Consider the following 21,937-nt stretch of genomic DNA (forward strand, 5'->3'; position numbering starts at 1 on the left):
CCAGCGGCCGGCGCCCGCCCGGGCAGCGCGAGCTGGGGCGGGAGCGAGGGGCGGGGGACCGGCGGGCGCGCGCACGCGGGCGGACGGACGGGCGCGCGCGCAGTCCCGACTCGGGCCTGGGAGCGCCCCGGCTGCGGTGAAAGGGGCGATGCCCCCGGGCTGGGGGGCCCACCGGGCGCGGACCGGCGCAGAGGGGCGCGCGGGACGCCCGCTAGCAGGAGGGTGATGGCGCCCGAGGAGCGGGCCCGGGGCGGCCGCAGAAGGGGGGGTGAATAGGGGGCGGGGGGGCGGGCCCTGGAGGGGACCCAGGCCCCGGACCCGCGCACGTCGCCGTCGTAGGAGGCGCGCCCAGGGGCGGAGCCGCACGTCGCGCCCCGCCCAGGAGGTGGCCCCGCCCCCAACCGCGCGGCGCGCCGGCCCTGCCCCTGGGCTCTCGTCTCCTCAGCAGCGCTCTCCTCAGCGCCCGGCCCCGCTGGCGTTCTAGAACTCGCCGCGCCGCCGCCTCAGGTGCGGAGAGCCCGGGCGCGGGCGGCGGCGCTGTCCCGGCCCCGGCCCCGGCCCCGGCCCCGGCCCCGACCCGCAGGTGGCGCAGGCACCGCAGGCCGGCCGCCGCCTCAGCCGGTACCGCCTCGGGCCCGCCTCCCCCACTCTCCGCCCCGCCTCAGGCCGGGCCTCCGCCTCCGCCTCCGCCTCCGCCTCCGCCTCCGCCTCCGCCTCCGCCTCCGCCTCCGCCTCCGCCTCGCCCGGTGCCGCCGTCCCGCTGCGGCTCCGAGCCCCGGCGCGGCCTGCACCTGCCCGGGGCCTCGGCCTGCCCCCCGCCTGCTGCCGAGTGCCGCCCCTCTCAGCCGCGCCCGCCCGAGAGCGAGGGCGCCCTGGAGCTCCTCACCGCCCGCAGACTCTCCTGACGCCCCTGGGGCGTCCTCTCCTGCCCTGCCCGCCCGGCCCGCCCGCCACCCCCCGCCCCCGAGTCTGGCTCGTTGCAGCCCACCTGCCTGCTCACCTTTACCTGTCCGCCCGCCGCCCCGGCCGCGCCCTCCCTCCTCTGAGTGGACCACTCTGCCCCCACGCGGCTTCCGGGAACCCTCACACCTGCTTTACTTAACCCCTTCGGATGTCTGGGTGCCCCCAGCCACCGATCCTGTTCCCACGACCCCAGTACCTCTGCCCCATCTAGTCTCCACCTGTCCTGCCCTGCCGTCCTCAGAGCTGTCACCTGTAGGCCTCGCTCCTGCCCTCCCGTCCTCGGAGCTGTCATCTGTAGGTCTCCCTTACTCTGTACTTTTGGCTCCAGAAAATTAATGTCCTGATTTACGTTTGAATGCCCACCGCCCCGCGCTGGGGGACATCTTTAGCCTGTGTGCCTGTCCAGCTCATAGATGTGCCCAACACTGGAGATATCTGCTGAGCTCACTTCCCTTTACCCCGAACCACAAACCCTCTTTCCAATCCCTAGATTTGAGCTGGTGGCATATCTACAGCTGTGATATGAGTGCATGTTTCATCTTCCATTATCCACCCCCCCCCCCCAGCACCAATGAGGAGACTTGGTCCAGCCACCCAGCCGGGCTCAGCTGTACAGGTACAGGAGGATGGAGACACACTCATCCCCTTTGCCAAGTGAGTCCTCCCCTCCTAGTGGGGATGGGATGGAGGGAAGACGCTTACCTGGCTTCTCCCCGCCCCTGCCATGGCCCCCTGCCCAACAGGAGTAGCAAATGGAGGAAGAAGAGGTACAATGCCTGGTCCACAGGGGACCAATGATTCATTAATCTGTTCCACGAATAGTTTTTTTTTTTTTTTTTGTCTAGAACTACAATGTTCTAGATGCTAGAGTAAGCACCAGGGATTCAATAATTAGAAAGATAGGACTTACGTTTGGGAGGGTGGACACAGAACGTCCAAATGTAAATATAATTTCAATGAGTAAGAAATAGCATGAAAAAAAAATTAAAAAGGAGTGTAATAAAATGGGAAACAGAATGTCGTGGAGGAATGCCTAAGTGGCTCAGTCGGCAGTGAAGCTGCTGTCTTCAGCTCAGGTCATGATCTCCGGGTCCTGGGATTGAGTCCTACCTGGGGCTCCCTGCTCAACAGGGAGTCTGCTTCTCCCTCTCCTTCTGCCTGCCTCTCCACCTGCTCATGTTCTCTCTCTCTCTCTCTCTCTGTCACTCTATCAAATAAATAAAATCTTTAAAAAGTATGGAGACACAAGTTTAGATACAGTGGTTGTGGAAGACTATTCTGGGAAGATGAGTTTGAATTGAGATCTGAAAGATGAGAAGCAGCCAGTCTGATAATAGTGGGGTAGGAGGGGTGAGGGGAGAAGAAGGAATAGGAGGAGGGAGAACCCCAAGAAAGAAAGAAATAGGGGCACCTGGGTGCCTCAGTCAGTTAGATATCTGCCTTTGGCTCAGGTCATGATCCCAGGGTCCTGGGTTTGAGCTCCACATCATCATCATCATCATCATCATCATCATCATCATCATCATCAGGCTTCCTTCTCAGTGGGGAGCCTGCTGCTCCCTCTCCTTCAGGTCCTCCCCCCCCCCCCACCATGCTTTGCTTTCTCAAATAGATAAATCTTTTAAAAGAAAGGAAGAGAGGAAAAGAAAGAGAAGGAAAGAAAAGAAAAGAAAAGAAAAGAAAAGAAAAGAGAAAAGAAAAAAGAAAAGAGGCTTAGTATCTTCTAGGACCAGGAAGCAGGCCCACGTGACGGAAACTTAGTGATCAAGGGGAAAGTAAAGAGTCAAGTCAGTCATGGAGAGGCCAGCTCATATAGGACCTCATAAACCATTGATAAGAATTTGGATTTAGGGCAACCCTAGTGGCTCAGTGGTTTAGAGCCACCTTTGGTCCAGGGTGTGGTTCTGGAGACCCGGGATCAAGTCCCACATGGGGCTCCCCGCAGGGAGCCTGCTTCTCCCTCTGCCTGTGTCTGTGCCTCTTTCTCTGTGTGTCTCTCATGAATGAATAGGTGGAATCTTTAAAAAAGGGGGGACAAAAAGAATTTGGATTTTATGCTAAGGACTGTAGAACATCAGTGGAAAGTTTTAGGCAGGGAAATGACATGAGCAGACTTTTTTTTTTCTCTCTCCAATTTCTTTATGGTGAAAAATTTCAAACAAATACCAAAGTGGAGAAAATAATCATCATGCAGCCAGCGTACCCTTTTCAACCAGCTTCAAAAATGATCATTCTACAGGTGATCCTTTCATCTGTACCACCACCCAGCCTCCTCCTACGAAGATTGTTTTGAAGTAAATCTCAAACTGTGTCTCATTTCACACAACCCTGTGTTTTTTTAAAGATTTTATTTATTTGTTCATGAGAGACACACAGAGAGGCAGAGGCAGAGGGAGAAGCAGGCTCCCTGCGGGGACCCTGATGTGGGACTCGATCCCAGGACCCTGGGATCACGCCCTGAGCTGAAGGCAGATGGATGGTCAACCACTGAGCCACTCAGGTGTCCCCCACATGACCCTGTTTATTTTTTATTTATTTTTTTTAATTTTTATTTTATGATAATCACACAGAGAGAAAGAGGCAGAGACACAGGCAGAGACACAGGCAGAGGGAGAAGCAGGCTCCATGCACCGGGAGCCCGACGTGGGATTCGATCCCGGGTCTCCAGGATCGTGCCCTGGGCCAAAGGCAGGCGCCAAACCGCTGCGCCACCCAGGGATCCCCTGCGCCACCCAGGGATCCCACATGACCCTGTTTAAAGGGTTAGTCACACTACTTTGGGCAGAAGAGATGATGGGGGGAAGGGGTAGAATGGAAGCAGGGAGAGCAGGAGGGGTCTATTGCAACACTCTGGGCAGGAATAGTGGCAGTGGAAGTGGAAAGGTGAGGAGTGGTCAAATCAAGTATATTTTTTGAAGCTTTAAAAATTTAAGTGAAACTTTTTTTTTTTAACTTTATTTATTTGACAGAGAGTGCATGAGCAGGGGGAGTGGCAGCCAGAGGGAGAGAGAGTGCATGAGCAGGGGGAGTGGCAGGCAGAGGGAGAGGGAAAAGCATGGAGCAGGGAGCCCAACACTCCAAGCCCAAGGCTCCATCCTAGGACCCCAAGATCATGACCTGAGCTGAAGGGAGATGCTTAACCCACTTAGCCACACAGAAGCCCCTAAGTGAAACTTCTTTTTAAATTAAAAAAAAATGTTTAATGTAGGCTCCATGCCAGGTATGGGGCTTGCACTCACAACCCCGAGATCAAGAGTCGCATGCTCCATCTATTGAGCCAGATAGGCACCACACACACCTTTTCTAAAATTTAAGTGAAACTTTTTTTTTAAAGATTTTATTTATTTATTCATGAGAAACACACAGAGAGAGAGAGAGAGAGAGAGAGAGGCAGAGACACAGGCAGAGGGAGAAGCAGGCTCCATGTGGGAAGCCCGATGCGGGACTCTATCCTGGGACTCCAGGACCATGCTCTGGGCTGAAGGCAGGTGCCAAACCATTGAGCCACCCAGGGATCCCCTAGGTGAAACTTTCTTAAGTTTTTTTATTTAAAGTAAAATCTGGGTATATCTTAGATGTACAATGACATGAGTTGCTGCTGGACTGGATGTGGGAGTTGAGGGAAAGAAAGTTGAGCAATAGCAGATTTTTTGGGGACTAGCAACTGGGCATTTGGGGCATCTTCCCTGAGGTGGGGAAGGCGAGGGAGATGTGGAGTGGGTAGTTGAACATGCCCTGGAGTCCAGGGGAGGAGCTGAGGGTGTTGCTCAACACATGGTAGTATATAAGTCAAGGGCCTGATCGAGATCACAGAAGGATAAATGGAGATGAGAAGAGAGGGCCCAGGTCCAGCCTTAGGACACTGCCCTGGGGAGCAGGAGAGCAGGTGGCATCCAGGGTAGGGCCTTTGGAAGTGCTGAGCGCTGTTCTCAAACTGCTCTGCACATCCCTTGTTACCTAAAGGACAGTAGTTTCTCTGAGTTAGGGGAGACAAAGTAGGAGTCGACAGAGGTCCTGCTTTGCTGGGTCCTTGCACTGACAGGACGGAACGTGCCCATGCCCGTCACATCAGCTGAGTGGCTGGGGCCTTCCTCTTTAATAACTGAATGTGATGTTCTCTGGGTGCGGGGCATAGAAGTGGGAGATTCGGTGAGATTTGAGGCTCAAATGACTGCCAGTCTCCCAGATCAGAGATCTCACCACCTCCTTTGCTGAAATGGTTGAGAGATCATGTGGGCCCACACAGAGGGGACCAGCTTGTCCCTGGAGGGAGAAGATACTGTGGGGGATGAGCCAGCTCCAAGCCGACTGTGTCCTCCTCTCAGGTGTTCCAGAGTCATCAGCCGATCCACATCCCCCAGCCTGCCTCCCCAGCACCTCGGGCTGATGCCCCAGCGTTACAGAGACATCTTCTGGGAGAACCTTAGCCAGAGGCCCAGGTGGGTAGAGCACAGAAAAGGAGGGGGAAGAAATGCTGGATGGTTTTACACTGAGCCTTACAGCAACAAGCCCTCGTCTGGCCCAGCTGGCCCACTGACTAATGGACGCCATAGCTCCTACTGCCAGACAGATGGGGGGATGGGAAGCGGTCAGAGACAAAGTACAGATGGGGGTGTCCTGTATACAAAGTTCCCCTATTGTGCTTTACAGCCCCACCTGGACAGAGGAACAGTATGCCCCACCCCTGCTGGTATGACCAACTTTGTGCCCTGGGGCACGTCTTGGGTAAACTGGTACCCACTGGCAGGCTATCTTTAGCTGACCTTATTACCTCCTCCCTCTGGTGTCCCCCAGCCTGTGCACTCACCACGCCTCCTTTCTTTGTATCAGTCACCCTGCTTTCACCATCTGAGCTTCCTAAGATCCCCGTGTCCCTGTTTCAGCCCAAGCCCTCCTGAGAGACCCCGTTCTGCCCTCTGACCCCTTTCACCCCATTCTGGGGCACAGAGAGTCCCTGCTTGCTCCCAGCCTGGCCTGAACCCCCCTGAGGGGCTCCCACCCCCGGAGGTGCTTTGCAGAAGAAAGAGAAGGAGGCCCCAGGTGGCAGGAATGCAGCAGGGACCTGGGTGCATCCCAGCCCGGGTGAGGGCTGTCGCGTATCACCTGGAGGATCTGAGAAGGCGACAGAGGCTCATCAATGAGTAAGGAGAGAGACACCTGCACTCTGGGAGCCACACAGGGTTTGAGGGCAGGAGGGTTTGAACTGAAGAAGGGGTGGAGGGCTTTGAAGGAGTTGGAGGCTGTACTCAGAGTAACCAGGGCAGGCCCTCCACCCTGAAGAGACTGGGAGGGAACCAAGGGTGGAGGATGAGCCACAGGAACTGCAGGGAGCCGAAGTGCATCAGGGAAGACTTGAGAGCTATCCAGGGAACTGGAGGACGGCGGACAGGAGGGTCCTTCAGTCTGGGGAGAGCAGAAAGGGGGGGCGTGGAGGGCTGGACATCCAGTGATAACACCCCTGGGTCCCGGGGAGAGTCGGGAAGCTTGGCCTCCAGGCACTGGGTTTTAACCCTCAAGTCCCCACAGAGAGAAGAAGGCCCAGTGGGGCGGTTCTGGGGCTGCCTGTGAGCCCCTGGCACTCGCTGAGGGCAGCAACAGAGTCCCCGGCACCTCCAAATATCAGGATCTGGAAGAGGAGAGGGCTGCCTATCCACAGGAAGAGGGCCACCCTCTCACCACTGGCAGGCCCCAGGTCTGGCGGAGGGACCTGGTGGGGTGTGGGGTGGGGGCGCTGAACTTGCCTGGAGAGACAGGGGAAGCTTGGAGCCAGGTTGGGGAGCTGGACTGGTGAGGGACAAAACAGGGCGGGGGGCTGGGAAACCCGGAGCGACGGCCTCTCCTGTTCTTCTCATTCTTACAGCTGGTCTGGTCACCCTGGAGCCCCCGGGGCCAGGGCGGGTCTTGCCTCCCGGGGCGGCTGGGCTCTCTGGCCTCCTGCACCGCTGTCACAGCCAGCAGGCAGCCCCTGTGCAACCCCTGGGGGACGGCAGTGCAGTCTGAGGAGTGAGGATGCCCCAGATGCCTCCGCGGCCCCCAGGCCCGCTCCCTGGCTCGGTGCTCCGCCCTGAGTTCCGGTATTAAAAAGCAAGCAAGCCGAACCCAGTGTGTCTTTCTACGGGTGTTGGAGAGGCTCGAGGGGAAGGAGGGCGCCGTCCCCTCCTCGGGGACCTGAAGTGAAGTCGGGCCGGGTCCCGCGGAGCCCAGAGTCCCCGGCGCTTGGGCCGCCGCGCCCCGCTCTCCGGACCGGGGCTCTGGGCGGCGGCCGAGCCTCCGCCCCACGACCCCAGAAGCCAGCCCCGGCCTACCCCGCGCCCCGCGCCCCCAGCCCCGCGGCCGCCGCCCGGGGCTGCCCGGCCGCGCCCCCATCCCCCTAACGGGAGGCCCCGCCCCGTGCGCAGTGACGTCGGACGCCGCTGTCAGCGGGCGCCGGGGGGGGGATTGGTGTGGGGTAGAATGGCCGCTGCCGCCGTCACCCGCGGGACCCCGGGAGGTAAGACCCGGGGCCTCTCGCCCGCTTCTCCGCCCACGGGCCAGGGGGCGCAGCTCCGGGGCCAGGCCGCCGGGCGTGGCTCGGGGACCCCTGCCCCACCACCCCCCCGGCTCTCCCCCACGCCGGCTCCCGTCCTCCTCCCCCGCGCCAGGGGGCGCCGCTCCGCGCAGGGCCCCGCGGCCGACCTGCGGCGCCGGCACCCACGGGGGACCCCGCGTCCCGGTCCCCCGCCCGGCCTTGCCGCCGCGCGCCCTTGGGCTCTGCCCCGCGGCGTCCCCGGGGCGCCCTGCGTGCAGGCGGGAGGCCGACCCTTGCACGTCGGGGCTTCTCCGGGGACCCCCGCCCCGGGCCGCTCCGCACCCTGGCAGGCTGCCTGGCCGGGACTGCGCACCTGCGCCTTGGGGCGGAGTCCTCACGCCGACCCGGCTGCCCTGCACACCGCTTGCGCGCACGGGCCTCCTCCCCTCTGCACCCCGGACACCTGGCGGAGCTCGTCGCCCGGAGCCCGCGCTGAGAGCATCCTCCAGCTCCCATCTGTTTCCTCGGGAGGGTGGGGGCTCGGGCCGGAGCCAGAGCGGCGGATGGGGTACGGGGGTGCTTGGCGTCCAGGGGAAGCAGAGGCGATGGGGGAGAGCGCTGGTGGGGGAGGGGAGGGCCGGGCCGTCGGCCTCCTAGTGGAGGATGGGTTGTCCTGAGGGTGGAAATGGGGGCCTGGGTACCTGGCCCGATCTGACGGGGTCTGCCCAACCTGGCTGAGAGAGAGGAGGTTAGGATCAGTCGTCACATCTGCCCTTGCAAATCGCAAACCGAGAAGGAACTCAGGGTGTGTCCTGTATGGCCTAGCTCTTCAGTAGACTTGGGTCTCCTGCCCTCACCCCAGCACCCAGGCTCTCATCTGCCCAACCGAGCTCCTAGGACCAGGTGCCCGGCGTCCCAGCCCCCAGGGCCCTGACCCCACCGCAGTCCCAGTGTCTATGAGAGAGCCCCTGCCGTGGGCCCTCCCCCTCCCCCACCCCACTTGTGTCTTCTGATGACTCTGTCGGTGTGTCCCGTTCCCGCCCCCCAAGCGGGTTCCTGGCACCAGGTCTGGATTTTCCCTCTCCTGCCTTCCCAGCACTACCCTCACATGTCAGTGTGGCCCCTTCTCCTCCTGTCTTTCCTGGATCTCACCACCCAGTATCCTTCTCCCAGCTCATCCTCATCCTGTGTCAATCGGGAGTGGGGGTGGGGGGGTGGAGAGGGGGCTTCTGCCATGACTCTGTTCTCTCCCTTCCCAGCACAGACTCCCCCTCCCCCCGGCCCCTCAGGCCGGGGGTGACCTTGCCCCCTGGAGCCCTCACCATGAATACCAAGGATACCACCGAGGTTGCTGGTGAGTTCTCAGCCCAGGTTCCCAGCCCTTCTTTCTCCTGGCTGTGTTGACCCTCCACTTCTCATTCAGGGTGACCTCTGTTCTCCTCCTGGTCATGGTTCCAGTTCTCCCCAGCGCTTGGGATTCACTCCCTTTGCCCCAGGCTGTCAGAGGTGTCCAAGGCGGCTCGGCTCGCTAAGCCCTCCCTTCTGATTCCCTCTAGAGAACAGCCACCACCTGAAGATCTTTCTCCCCAAGAAGCTGCTGGAGTGTCTTCCTCGCTGTCCACTGCTGCCTCCAGAGCGGCTACGGTGGAATACAAATGAGGTCTTCCATGGAGCCCTGGGAGAGTGGGGCCAGGCAGGATGGGCTGGGGGGACTGTGAATGGGGGTCTTCCTGAGTGCAGAATATTGCTCTGAGGTCTTTGGGGGTTGCAGAGGAGGTATAAGGACCTGCATCCTGTGGGAGCTCACTGCTGGGCTTATCCACCTGGATAAAAGCAACAGCAAGTGGCAGCAAACTATTTCTTACAAACTGGGCACTGTGCTAAGCACCTGACCTGAGTTGTCTCATTCCGTCCTTTAAGGACCCTGTAGAGCAAACACTTGTTCTCCTTGCACTGTGGAGGAGGAAACTGGTCTATCTTACGGAGTTTATTTAATTCCAGAGCCTCTGCCTTAACCACCACTGATGCTGTCTCCTGCTGGAGGCATCATTCTCATGTTATCCACCTTACAAGCCTCCTACATACAATGTTTCGTGTGTACCCGGTGCTCTATCATCATCAGCTCCATGATTTCATTAGACTAGAGTGGTCAGCATGAGGCTATCTGTGTGTGTTCTTGCCAGAAATGCAGTGGGGGGAGGCTAGGGCAGTGAGTGGGGCTTCGTGGAGATCTGGGAACAGATGTGGTCTCTGGGGTGACTAGGGTGTCCACACACAGAGAAATGTGTGTGTGGTATTTCAGGCCCATGGGATACTAACAATCAGGAGCTCACTGCTCAGGGCACATTCAGAGAAGAATCTGTGGCCTGGTCTGGCAGGAACAGTAGGTGGAATATAGGTAAATCATGGGAGTGGCAGTTTTATCCCTGGTCTGGGAGAACCGTGGAGTCAGGCTGAGGAATCCGGAATTCCTGGCAGCGTCAAGCCATTGAGGATTTTGGAGCCAGGAATTGGCACCAAGATGGGATTTAGAAAGTAAAATCATATGTGGCACGAAGGACAGAGGAGGAAGAGTTTGGATTTGGCCCCAGGATAAAGACTCAAGCTGACAGGGAGGGAAGGAGAGATTAGACTCATCTCTGAGATGGGACCTGGGACTCTTAGGAGGGCAGTGGTCCTTGATGGGAGCCTCCACTAGCCACCAGAGCGCAGCAGAGAGGGAGAATGAGGGACCCATGTGGGAGGCTAGGCCCAGACTCTATGAGGGGACCCCCACCTGAGTGTCCCTTCTTTCACAGGAGATTGCATCCTACTTGATCACCTTTGAGAAGCATGACGAGTGGCTATCCTGTGCCCCGAAGACAAGGTGAGCGAGTGTGTGAAGATGGGAATGGCGGGGCTCTTGGATCCTGCCCACAGAACTCAGGGCCAGCCCTCCCCCCATCAGGCCTCAGAATGGCTCCATCATCCTCTACAACCGCAAGAAGGTGAAATACCGGAAGGACGGTTACCTGTGGAAGAAGCGGAAGGATGGGAAGACCACGAGAGAGGACCATATGAAGCTGAAGGTCCAGGGCATGGAGGTGAGGCAAGCGTCCAGCTGTGTGCCCTGGCCCACCCTCCTCTGTCTCCTGCGGGGCTCCCACCCTGCTGCCCACCCTTGCCTTCTGGCTCCTGTGGGTCAGCCCGTGGGGGCCTTAGCCCATGCACCACTTCCCATGTCCCTCCACTTCCCATGTCCTTCTGTAATCCTGCTCTCCAGGACATAGGCTCCCCCGGAGGGCATCCCTCACCCCCACTGCCCCTTCCCCTCACTTGTCTCACATTCCACCAAGGGTCCACATCCTGAACTTCTGAGGTCTTTCTCCCCCGAATCACTGTTCCTCCTCTGAGACACGCTCTTGCCCTCGTCTCTGATTTCGAGACAGTCCCTCCTACACTTTGAGGCCCCAGCCCCACTCTTCCCTTCTCTCCACCCTCATCCACGGGGAACCAGGACCGGGAAGGTGGGGTGGGAGGGGGTGGGCAAGGGCTGGAGAGGACGTGGTGGAAAGACTGGGATTCCTGCAAAGGGACTGAACAGAGGAAGAGTTGGGGAGCAGACTAGCCCTCCCCCCACCCCAGCCTGTCTCCTGGCAGTGTCTCTATGGCTGCTACGTTCACTCTTCCATCGTCCCCACATTCCATCGGCGCTGCTACTGGCTGCTCCAGGTAAGGGCAGCCAGAGGCTCCCTGGCTCTCAGAGGGACATGGGGTCTGGGACGATGGCTGGAAGGACCACTAGGGTCTGCGTGGGAGCAAGGGGCATGGGGGATGGGGGAGCCGGAGTTCAGAGGTGGGGGTGCTGCCTGGGGAGAAAGGCACAAGGAGGCCGAGCCCCTGGGGACCCCACAGCCCTGTGTGTGCCCTTGTACTCTCAGAACCCTGACATCGTGCTTGTACACTACTTGAACGTCCCTGCCCTGGAGGACTGTGGAAAAGGCTGCAGCCCCATCTTTTGTCCTGTCAGCAGCGACCGTCGCGAGTGGCTGAAGTGGTCCCGGGAGGAGCTGCTGGGGCAGCTGAGGCCCATGTGTAAGGCGGCGGGGTTAGGATGGCGCCCACAGGAGGAGTGAGACAGGGCATCCTGGAGGGCCCGGGGTCTGCATCCATCAGTGTGGGGTTACTAGGTCCTTCCGGGCCTGGAGGGCACTTCCCTAAGAGGGTGCAAGGATGCCTGGGGTGTTCTGAGGTCTTGGAGTAATGGAGAAGGGGCTGAAGGACATTTGTGAGCTGCATCCTGGGGCTTGGGGGGCCATCATGGTGCCTTGGGGACTGTCCTCTGGAGGTCCCACAGCACCCCCCACCACACCATCACCACTCTTCCAGTTCATGGCATCAAGTGGAGCTGTGGGAACGGGACAGAGGAGTTCTCCGTGGAGCAGCTGGTGCAGCAGATCCTAGACACCCACCCGACCAAGCCCGCACCCCGAACCCATGCCTGCCTCTGCAGTGGGGGCCTCGGTGAGTGCCACCTGGCCCTGGAGCCCTCTTGGACCAGGGCACCTCGGTCTTGCTAGGATTTGCGTGCTGATTTGCACATCTTTTGCATATCCCAGAAAGATGGCCAGATGAACAGAGTTCTTCCTGCTTGGGGGCTTGTCTGGGGACTCCCCGACCCAGCCCAGGCCCTTGATCTGTCTGCTGCCCTCAGCAGCCCCGGGCCAGTCCAGCATGACCGTTTACACCCAGCCTTTGCTTTACTCCTAGTTCATACCCCCTGGGTTGTGTTCTTATGTCCTTTCCATATGCCTTTCCCTCTTCTCTCCAGGGTGCCCCCCAGAGCCCCTCCAGGCCTGTTTAGTTTTGGGGGAAAGGGGACCACTCCTGCCTCCCAGTGGCCACAGCCAGTAGTGCAGCGCTGTGATCTCCCTCCCCTTTTCCATGGCAGGTTCCGGGAGCCTCACCCACAAATGCAGCAGCACAAAACACCGCATCATCTCTCCCAAAGTGGAGCCCCGAGCTTTAACCCTGACCTCTGTGCCCCACCCACACCCCCCTGAGCCCCCTCCACTGATAGCCCCTCTTCCCCCAGAGCTCCCAAAGGCACATGCTTCCCCTTCCTCTTCCTCGTCCTCGTCCTCTTCTTCCTCTGGCTTTGCAGAACCCCTAGAGATTAGACCTAGCCCCCCCACCTCTCGAGGGGGTTCATCCAGAGGAGGCACCGCAATCCTCCTCCTGACGGGACTGGAGCAGCGTGCGGGGGGCTTGACGCCCACCAGGCACTTGGCTCCCCAGACTGACCCTAGGCCTTCCATGAGCTTGGCTGTGGTTGTGGGCTCTGAGACCTCTTCCCCACCTGCTCCTCCCAGCCCTGCCTTTGACCCAGATCGTTTTCTCAACAGCCCTCAGAGGGGTCAGACCTATGGAGGGGGCCAGGGGGTAAGCCCAGACTTCCCCGAGGCAGAGGCCACCCACACCCCCTGCCCTGCCCTGGAGCCCGCTGCTGCCCTGGAGCCCCAGGCGGCTGCTCGGGGGCCTCCTCCTCTGCCAGGAGCAAGTGGGAGAAGAGGAAATCGCTTCTTCATTCAAGATGATGGCAGTGGGGAGGAGCTCAAGGCCCAGGGGGCTGCCCCACCTGCACCTTCACCTCATCCCTCGCCCCCACCTTCACCTGCCCCCTTGGAGCCACCAGGCCGGGGAGGAAGAGGGGAGACCTTGTTTGGAGGAGCTGCAGGGGCCAGTGAACTGGAGCCCTTCGGTCTTGCATCATTCCCTGACCTCATGGGAGAGCTCATCAGCGACGAGGCTCCAGGAGCCCCTGTCCCAACTGCCCAGCTCTCTCCGGCTCTTAGCACCATCACAGACTTCTCCCCGGAGTGGTCCTACCCAGAGGTGAGTCTCAGGCCTGTCCCTCCTCCATCCCACTCACCCAGCGCTGCCACCCACTTGATCTCCGTCTGCATGGCTTCCCACCCTTCTCTGTACACAGAGCATCAGAGTAGGTGCATCCCTGCTTCACTCCCTCCCTTCCCCTGGGTGCACCCCCAGGTGCCCTCAAGGACTCTCAGGGTGTGATTGCAGACTTTGGGAAGCTGAGGGTCTGTCCTCCACGGTGAAGTTCTGCTCTCTAGTGCCCCAGAGGGGGAAAGGAGAAACTTCCCTGGGAGGACCGTGGGAGCCCAAGGCAAGGGCTTCCGCCCCCATGACAGCTGTCTGCAAGTGAGTGGGTAGCCTTGGGGGAACAGCGAGTTCCCCATTCCTGGCAGGAGTGTTGGGAGAAGGGACAGGCTAGCTGACCTTACCTCACTGGTCCTGCCCAACCCTTGTACCCCAGGATCTAGCACAGGGCCTGCTGGACTGCAGATGCTCCCTCAGGGTCTGAATTAATGATGAATGAGTGAGTGAATGTGAATTAATGATGAATGAGTGAGTGAATGAACAGCCAACAGAGTTCTAGTCACGTGATTCTGGGCTTTGTCTCTGCAGGGTGGGGTCAAGGTGCTCATCACAGGTCCCTGGACAGAGGCTGCGGAGCATTACTCCTGTGTTTTTGATCACATCGCTGTGCCAGCCTCTCTTGTCCAGCCTGGTGTCCTACGCTGCTACTGTCCTGGTATGGGGCAGTGGGGGAGAGGCCTGCATGTGGGCAGGTGGCTTCAGGACGTACCTGGGAACCAGTGTGTTAGGTCCTGAGGCTGAACCTGGTGTTCCCCCAACGGGCAGATGAGTCTGGGCTCTGGGGTCAGAAATCTAGTCCTTAGCTGACTGGTCACGTTAGATGAGTCTGCTTCTTTCTCAGGTCCATGGCTTCCCCTCCACTGCCCCCCCACACCTTAAGGTCAGGCCTTGACCCAGTAGGTCCCCAATGTACCTCCAGGGCCTCTGGCTTGGTTGGGGTCAGTCTCCGGATCCAATTCAGGGAGCTCTTAGGTGCATAAGAAGGAGGCGTGGGTCTCCCTCAACCAGCTTTGGACCTAAAGGACATTGCTTTCTAAACCGGTGCTGTCCAGTACAGTAGCCTCATGGGCCTCCTTAAATTAACTAGAATTAAGATGGGAAAGTTGGCTCCTCCGTCACAGTAACCACACGTCAAGTGTTGAGTAGGCACGTGTGGCTTTGTGCTACCCTGCTGGGTGGTGCAGATCCAGAACATTCCCGTCCCTGGCTTAGAGGTCATTGCCAAGGCTCGCCTCTGCTCTTCTGCCACTGGCTGTGCTCCTCATGCTGCACCCCACAGTGTGGCCCTGGGACCTCTGGGACCACCAGAATGACAGGCTGACAGACTTGTCTGTGAAGGTGCTCTTCCCCAGCTCAGCAGCTGGCCCGGTGGTGTGGGGGCGGGGGGGCACAGGGACACCCAGGAGGCTGGGTTTTGGGATTAGTTCAGCTCGTAGTCTTGGGATCAGGGCCCAGTGGTCTCCTTCTCAAGGCCATAGACACAGAGCCCGGGTGGGACACAGGTTTCACTGTAGTGAGTGGTGATTTCTCCTTCCTCGACCTTAGTACGAGGCTCATGACCTCTGCACCCTGACCTTGGGAGTTGGGCTTCTTCATAAGCACGGGTATCTGTGGACTGGGAGCGTCCAAGCTCTGGAGCTGATTTAACCATGGGGTCTGCAATCCCAGGTGTCTCAGGCCCAGTCCATTGTGGGTATTAGGCAGTTGACTGAATGGAATTGGGGGCCCCCAGGCTCCAGGAAGGGCATCAGGCAGCCAGCTGCGGAGTGGTTGTGTGTGGTTCTCACGTGGACAGAGCCCATGTCGCTGACCCTGCCCTCCCCAGCCCATGAGGTTGGGCTGGTATCTTTGCAGGTGGCGGGGCGGGAGGGCCCCCTTTCTGCCTCTGTGCTCTTTGAGTATCGAGCCCGCCGGTTCCTGTCATTGCCTAGTACTCAGCTTGACTGGTTGTCACTGGACGGTGAGTACCCTGCGTGGCGCCCAGCAGGGATATGCCTCTAGGCCCCTCAGGACTCAGGCGCCCACCACCCAGCTCCTCCTCCACAGGTCATCTGTAGAGGGGGCAGCGAGTGTCCATCACATTGTCTTCCCTGGAAGGCTTGAAGTGGGGCATCCCAGCTTTTGGCCCGTCCTCTCTGGGGAAGGGAGGGATCTAGGAGACGAGGCCAGCGGGTGGGAGCAAGGGAGGGTCTGGCGCACGTGTGTACTGATGCAAGTATGATGCATCTTCTCTACTTTCGATGATGGGTGCTTGCGGTCAGAAATTTGTCAACAACAAAGAAGCAGAAAGTAGAAAAGTACTTGGATCACTTGTTGGTGACATTCACCTTTAATACACCTGTACAACAGAGACGCAGGCACACATGTGTGTTCCTCTATGGGTTCTCCCTGCAGCAGCTCTCCTCCTCCCTCCCTCCATGGGGACTGTCTCCTCTCAGGGGCTGCCTTCCGCCTCACCCTCAGGGGCCCTCCCACAGCCTGTCTGGCTCCCTGTCAGCCTGCCCCACGGATTTTGCCCTGGGACTGTCCCGCCTGGGTCACTCTCCCCTCTTCCACCATCTTCTGTCCCTCTGCCCACTCCTTCACCTTGTGCATCTTTCCTGCTCTTTCTGCTCCCCGAGCACTGTCCTCCCCACCATTGCCCTAGGCCTTCAGCACCTTCCATCCTGGTGTCTCAGGCAGGACATGCACAGCCTCCACCCTGTTTCTCTGCCTGTTCTCCCACGGCTCTGATCCTCTCCTGCCTCCCCTCCTTGTCCTCGTGGGATCTCAGGAGGGGATGGTTATGGCTTGGGGTGTACGTGTGCATGTACATGTGTGTGAGTGTGTGTGTGTGCATGCATGCATGCGCACGTGTGAGCATTCCTGTGCCAGGGGTGGGGGAAGAGGAGGAATGCACATGGCTGTCCATCTTTGTCACCTGCCAGCCCAGCCATCCTCCCTGGGGACAGCTGCGGGGGGTGGGGGGGTGGAGGGGTTGGGCTTTCTAGATCCCAGCTCCTTAGCTCCTGGGGCAGTGGTAACAGAGAGGAGCGCCAGAGTCCCACAGCCCCGCATGGGGGACAGAGGTAGGAGGTAGCATCTGGGCCAGGAGCTGGCGAAGGGTTCACCTAGAAGGCTCGGGGCATACGCAGGATCTGGGGCAGCTTGGGGCCACAGGCTGGAATTCCTACCACATCCAGGTCTTGAAGGATGTGGTTTTGGTTCTAGATGCTGGTCCCAGGTGGCTGGGGAGTGTTAAAGACCTAGTTTAAGGACTGTGTCCTGGGCAGGCTGTATTCAGGGTGGTGATAAAGGGACTGTTTGGGGGAAGAGAGGAGAATGTAACTCTGTTGTATCGTCACCTCCTAGATGGTGGGACAGGTCCAGCTGTGGTGCCCGGGAGTCTCCCAGACCCCACCCGCCACTCAGCCTCCTGTACCTCTTCCCCCTTAGACAACCAGTTCCGGATGTCCATCCTGGAGCGGCTGGAGCAGATGGAGAAGCGCATGGCCGACATGGCAGCAGCCGGGCAGGCTCCCTGCCGCAGTCCCAATGCACCTCCAATTCAGGTACCTCCACCAAGAGGAGGGTCTCCCCGGAGAAGCAGGCTCTGCTGTGTGACTGTCCTGTTCCTCCTATTCCCAGCCTCCTCCTCCCTGGCGTCCCCCGCTCCCACTCCACCCCAAGGCAGGAGCAGTTATTCTGGGCACCTTCTTGGCATGACAGGCTTCAGAGTATTTCTGATTTGAAAGGGGTGGGGGTGAAGGCAAGTGGGGGTGGGGATCAGGAGAGCAGGGGCCCGGTACTTGTGGGCACGAGTCTCTGAGGCAGTGGACAGGGACAGGACTCTGGGCTCAGGGAGGGAGAAGCCACCTGTGGACATGGCACTGATGGGAAAGACTGGGTGAGACCTGGCTGCCTGGGCAGCTAGAGGAAGTGAGCCATGTGAGCAGGGGACACCCAGGAGCCCAAACCAGGTCTGGGTGTTGGGAGCCTGGGGTGGTCAGGGCTGTCCCAAGCCAGGGCCCAGATGCTCAGGTCCCTGTGTAAGAGTGTCTGTTCCCCAGGATGAAGGCCAGGGGCCGGGGTTTGAGGCCCGAGTGGTGGTCTTGGTGGAAAACATGATCCCACGCTCGACCTGGAGGGGTCCTGAACGTCTGGCGCATGGAAGCCCTTTCCGGGGCATGAGCCTTCTGCACCTGGCCGCTGCCCAGGGCTACGCCCGCCTCATCGACACCCTGAGCCAGTGGCGGTGAGCGGGTCAGCGGGGAGGGGGGCAGAAGTGCCAGAGGATGAGGAGGAAGAAGAGGACCTGCAGCCCTGGTCACTGTGGGAGGAAGGGTTGGGAGAGGACTTGTGACACTGATCTCCTGACCCTAGTGCTTCCAGATGGCTTGCTCCCCAGTCCCTTTATTTCTGAGGCTCCCGCTTGGCCTGTTTTTACCCTGACTGGGCTCTGATGTCCCCATCCCAAACCCTCCAGGAGCATGGGGACAGTGAGCTTGGACTTAGAGCAAGAGGCTGACCCGCTCAACGTGGACCACTTCTCTTGCACCCCACTGGTGAGTGTGTGGTACAGTGCAGGGAAGAAGCGGACAGTGCATGGTGGGGCCCCAGGCCTCACCTCCCCCCTCCCCACTGTCTCAGATGTGGGCTTGTGCCCTGGGGCACCTGGAGGCCGCTGTGCTCCTCTTCCGCTGGAACAGACAGGCGCTGAGCATTCCTGACTCTCTGGGCCGGCTGCCCCTGTCGGTGGCGCAGTCCCGGGGTCACGTGCGCCTGGCCCGCTGCCTCGAGGAACTGCAGAGACAGGAGGCTGCAGCCGAGCTTCCACTTGCCCTGTCACCACCCTCCTCCAGCCCAGACACAGGTGAGGGCTGTCCCCCATCTTTGCAAGGGGAGGCTGTGGTGGGGAGAGGAGGGGTGGCCAGAGCTCCGCTACCCTCACCCACCCCCCTCGCAGGACTGAGCAGCGTCTCCTCACCCTCGGAGCTGTCGGATGGTACTTTCTCCGTCACGTCAGCCTACTCCAGCGCCCCAGATGGCAGTCCTCCCCCCGCCCCTGTGCTGGCCTCCGAGATGGCTATGGAAGAGACCATGCCAGGCCAGCTCTCCTCCGGTGCCCCTGAGGGCCCCCTATTTCTCATGGACTGTGAAGCCACCAACCCCCAAGAGCCGGTACCCTCACGGCCTCCTTTCCCCCCAGCCCCAGAGGGTGGGGCTGCCTCAGAGGAAGCAGACAGCCCCCCGGCTGTGGATGTGATCCCGGTAGGGCACCCTACACTGCTCTTGTGCATGGAGCTGAGGGCCAGAGTGGGGGTGCGGGTGGGCAGAGACACCTATCATCCCACAAAACCAGAACCAGGCTCTGGCTTCGCTTTGCGAAGAAGGGACCATTTACCCTCCTCTGGGGACAGGCAAAGTAACCTTTTGCTTACCTCCTGTCAGAGCTTGTGACTCCAAAATCAGGAGGCATCCAAGGTTAAGCATTCTGGGGCACAGCCTCAGGCAGAGCTGGGTCTAGGGGTTACCATGGATCCCTGCAGACACAGAGCTCTTGGGGAGCCAGCGTGATGCAGGGAAGCAGGTGGAGCAAATTGCAGAGAGGCTGGCAGTGAGGAGGGCAGGGCGGAAGCATGCACGGGGCAATAGCAAAGACTCAGGCCGGGAGGCAGTCTTTGAGGGTAGCAGCACGCTGCCCTGCTAAAACCTGGGGTGAGCATGCCTTAGAGAGGCGCCCCAGGGTGACTGGGTAGTTTATGTACAGCTTGGAGAACAGGGTGCTGCACGTGGCCGGCTAGGGGTGCTGTGTAAGCAGCAGGTGACAGACTGGTTCCTGAGGAGCTCGAGGGGCCAGGGCTGTGAGCACGGCTGAGCCCATGGGGAGAACGTGCTGGCGGCTGGCATGGGGCAGGCCCCAGGGGGGCAGCGGGCAGTTAGCCTAGGAGGGCAAGTGCTCAGTTCCTCCATGCCCACTTGGAGCAGGTCTGTCCTGTTCTGCTTTCCACCTCTCAACACAGAGAGCTGTACGTCCAAGTAGGAGCCCAGGGGCTATAAGTGCGAGACTCTGAGACGGTGGCCGAGGACAGGGACAGCCATCCCTGAGGCCTCATCGTCTGGTGGTGAGGGGAGTGATGGGACAGGAGGGGGACTCTGGCTACAGCTCTGGCAGGGACACCAGCTCAGGGCTCACCCAGCTTCTCCTTCACCCAGGTGGACATGATCTCACTCGCCAGGCAGATCATCGAAGCCACACCAGAGCGGATTAAACGAGAGGACTTTGTGGGGCTGCCTGATGCTGGAGCACCAATGAGGGAGCGGACAGGGGCCCTGGGGCTCAGCGAGACCATGTCCTGGCTGGCCAGCTACCTGGAGAATGTGGACCATTTCCCCAGCTCAGCCCCTCCCAGGTGAGCAGCTCAGGACGAAGCATCAGACCTATCAAAGCAAGATGGGATCGAGAAGAGGCCTTTCCTACAGCCAAACTCCACTGCGGCTCAGGCCCTGGGGCCTTTGAGGAAAGGACTGGAATTGGCTGGGGACCCCTGAAGTCCCTCATCACACTCCGTTGCTGGAGGTCTGCCTTCACAGAGGTCCCCAGGTGAAAGAGGGGGACTTCAGATGCCCTGTGACCTCTCCTCCCTGTCCCCTACAGCGAACTACCCTTGGAGCGTGGGCGCCTGTCTGTCCCTCCAGCACCCTCCTGGGCAGAGTTTCTGTCCGCCTCTGCCAGCGGCAAGATGGAGAGTGACTTTGCCCTGCTGACGCTATCGGATCATGAGCAGCGGGAACTGTACGAGGCAGCTCGAGTCATCCAGACAGCCTTCCGAAAGTACAAGGTTCGATGGCTGGGGGGCCCAGAGCATGAATCACAGCAGCTCAGGCCAGGGGAGATGGTGGGCTCCTGGCAAACCGAGGGACAGGTCAGATGGTGGAGGTTGGCAGTGTCCCAGTGGTGTGGGCCTCTGGGTGTTGACTTCCTTCTCTTGCCTCAGGGCCGGAGGCTGAAGGAACAGCAGGAGGTGGCAGCCGCTGTGATCCAGCGCTGCTACCGGAAGTACAAGCAGGTGAGCACTTTCTCCCTGGGAGGCACACCCACCAGTGTGTGCACACACTCACATCCACTGTGCCCAGCATCCAGAATGCTGCTGACGCCCTAACTCCCCTTCTCTCTCCACAAGCTGACCTGGATTGCACTGAAGGTATTAGGGCATGAGGTCTGGGTGCAAGGTTGTCTGTGAGGATTCAGCCTTTCCATGAGCCAAGAGCATGTGGATTACAGACTGGCACCAGCTGACTCAGGGGTGACCTGCAGGGTTCCGGGTCTCTGTTCCTCCACTTCAGCCCCTGTCCCTCCCCCTGTCTCCAGTTTGCACTCTACAAGAAGATGACCCAGGCGGCCATCCTGATCCAGAGCAAGTTCCGGAGCTACTACGAGCAGAAGCGGTTCCAGCAGAGCCGCCGCGCGGCGGTGCTCATCCAGCAGCACTACCGCTCCTATCGCCGCCGACCAGCGGGCACCCTGCAGGCCCGCAGCAAGTAGGCGGCCTGCAGTCCTCCGTGCCCGTGCCCCCCTGTCCGCAGAGACCAGCCCCAGCCCAGCTCCTGCCCCAGCCTGTCCCTGCAGGGCCCCAGGGGCTGAGGGCAGGGGTTGCTGTGCCAGGGCCTCTCATCTTTTCTTCTTCCAGCAGAGGCTCCTTTCTCACCAAGAAGCAGGACCAGGCAGCCCGGAAGATCATGCGCTTCCTGCGGCGCTGCCGACACAGGTACTCCCTTCTCCGGCTGGGTCCCCGCCCCGCCCCCCCACACCCTCCCCCACTGCGGGCACCTGCGCCCCCCCCCACACACACTCCGCGGCACATGGGCAGGGCACTGACTCCCTCCCGGTCTCTCCACAGGATGAGGGAACTGAAGCAGAACCAGGAGCTGGAAGGGCTCCCGCAGCCCGGCCTGGCCACCTGACCTACGCCCCACCTTCCTCACCGCCCTGGGGGCCGCTTCTGGCAGTCTTAACCGGGAGAGGGCTCTCCGGGGGAGGGGAGACCCTGTCGGCAGCTGTTCCCCCCCCACGCCCCCGCTCTTCGGCCCCCCCAGACCCGCCCTCCTCCTTGCATCTTCAGCCGTGACCTGCGGAGCCGTGCCTGCGCCCGCCTCAGCCCCCTCCTGACTTGCCTTATTTATTTGTTGGACGCGTCTCTGAATGTATCCGCCTCGGCCCCCACCCGACTCCGCATGTTGGCGTGTGTCCCCCCACCCCCGCGGCCCGCCTCCCCGACGCCCGCGGGCGGCCCCGGGCCGGGGAGGGGGTGCGGCGTGGGCGGGGTGGTCCCCGCGATGGGGGGGCCTGTACATACTGTAACATACAGATTATAGTGAAGAATCTATTTACGGCGCCGCGGGGAGGGCCACGGCGCGGCGGGGGCCCCCGGCCGGCTCCACGAGCACTTTCTACTTGTGCATGGGCTTGGTTTCTACGAGTTGCCATTAAACATCGCTGCACCAGCCAGCCTCCGGCCTCTGTCTGCGCGGGGCGGGGCGCCGGGG

General features: G+C 60.3%; 2 protein-coding genes across 19 annotated transcripts; both read left to right on the plus strand.

The window, feature by feature from the left end:
• Positions 1-385: 385 nt before the first annotated feature.
• On the plus strand, positions 386-7,061 carry INCA1 (inhibitor of CDK, cyclin A1 interacting protein 1). Of its 6 annotated transcripts, none has more exons than XM_038536514.1 (7): positions 386-507; positions 1,530-1,617; positions 5,289-5,402; positions 5,614-5,653; positions 5,911-6,104; positions 6,481-6,655; positions 6,824-7,061. In XM_038536514.1, exons 2-7 carry the CDS (start codon positions 1,535-1,537, stop codon positions 6,968-6,970), a joined length of 753 nt encoding a protein of 250 aa, XP_038392442.1. In that variant the 5' UTR covers positions 386-507; positions 1,530-1,534; the 3' UTR covers positions 6,971-7,061. The 6 variants fall into 6 exon arrangements, with proteins under 6 accessions (XP_038392442.1, XP_038392444.1, XP_038392445.1 ...); XM_038536516.1 differs by having other exon boundaries at positions 6,490-6,655; XM_038536517.1 differs by having other exon boundaries at positions 5,932-6,104.
• Positions 7,062-7,344: 283 nt separating this feature from the next.
• CAMTA2 (calmodulin binding transcription activator 2) lies at positions 7,345-21,895 on the plus strand. Of its 13 annotated transcripts, none has more exons than XM_038536527.1 (23): positions 7,345-7,453; positions 8,731-8,825; positions 9,028-9,131; positions 10,270-10,337; positions 10,419-10,554; positions 11,096-11,182; positions 11,392-11,545; positions 11,840-11,974; positions 12,402-13,345; positions 13,940-14,066; positions 15,237-15,371; positions 16,847-16,962; positions 17,461-17,645; positions 17,877-17,955; positions 18,041-18,263; positions 18,357-18,661; positions 19,607-19,803; positions 20,049-20,232; positions 20,389-20,460; positions 20,575-20,595; positions 20,763-20,932; positions 21,082-21,159; positions 21,292-21,895. In XM_038536527.1, the coding sequence occupies exons 2-23, from the start codon at positions 8,795-8,797 to the stop codon at positions 21,353-21,355; spliced, it is 3,615 nt and encodes a 1,204-aa protein (XP_038392455.1). In that variant the 5' UTR covers positions 7,345-7,453; positions 8,731-8,794; the 3' UTR covers positions 21,356-21,895. The 13 variants fall into 13 exon arrangements, with proteins under 13 accessions (XP_038392455.1, XP_038392456.1, XP_038392448.1 ...); XM_038536528.1 differs by having other exon boundaries at positions 11,111-11,182; XM_038536520.1 differs by lacking the exon at positions 7,345-7,453 and adding an exon at positions 7,883-8,039.
• Positions 21,896-21,937: the final 42 nt, after the last annotated feature.

This window comes from Canis lupus, chromosome 5 (assembly GCF_011100685.1).
Source record: "Canis lupus familiaris isolate Mischka breed German Shepherd chromosome 5, alternate assembly UU_Cfam_GSD_1.0, whole genome shotgun sequence".
Lineage (NCBI taxonomy): Eukaryota > Metazoa > Chordata > Mammalia > Carnivora > Canidae > Canis > Canis lupus.

What these genes read in the sequence shown, in the direction of transcription:
- CAMTA2 (XM_038536520.1), top strand. An exon ending in CGGAGTGGTCCTACCCAGAG is followed by an intron (nt 13,346 to 13,939) that starts GTGAGTCTCAGG and finishes TTGTCTCTGCAG; the next exon opens with GGTGGGGTCAAGGTGCTCAT. An exon ending in CGGCTGTGGATGTGATCCCG is followed by an intron (nt 18,662 to 19,606) that starts GTAGGGCACCCT and finishes TCCTTCACCCAG; the next exon opens with GTGGACATGATCTCACTCGC.
- INCA1 (XM_038536514.1), top strand. Translation starts at nt 1,535, where the DNA reads ATGAGGAGACTTGGTCCAGCCACCCAGCCGGGCTCAGCTGTACAGGTA. An exon ending in AACCTTAGCCAGAGGCCCAG is followed by an intron (nt 5,403 to 5,613) that starts GTGGGTAGAGCA and finishes TGTGCTTTACAG; the next exon opens with CCCCACCTGGACAGAGGAAC. An exon ending in CGACAGAGGCTCATCAATGA is followed by an intron (nt 6,105 to 6,480) that starts GTAAGGAGAGAG and finishes TTAACCCTCAAG; the next exon opens with TCCCCACAGAGAGAAGAAGG.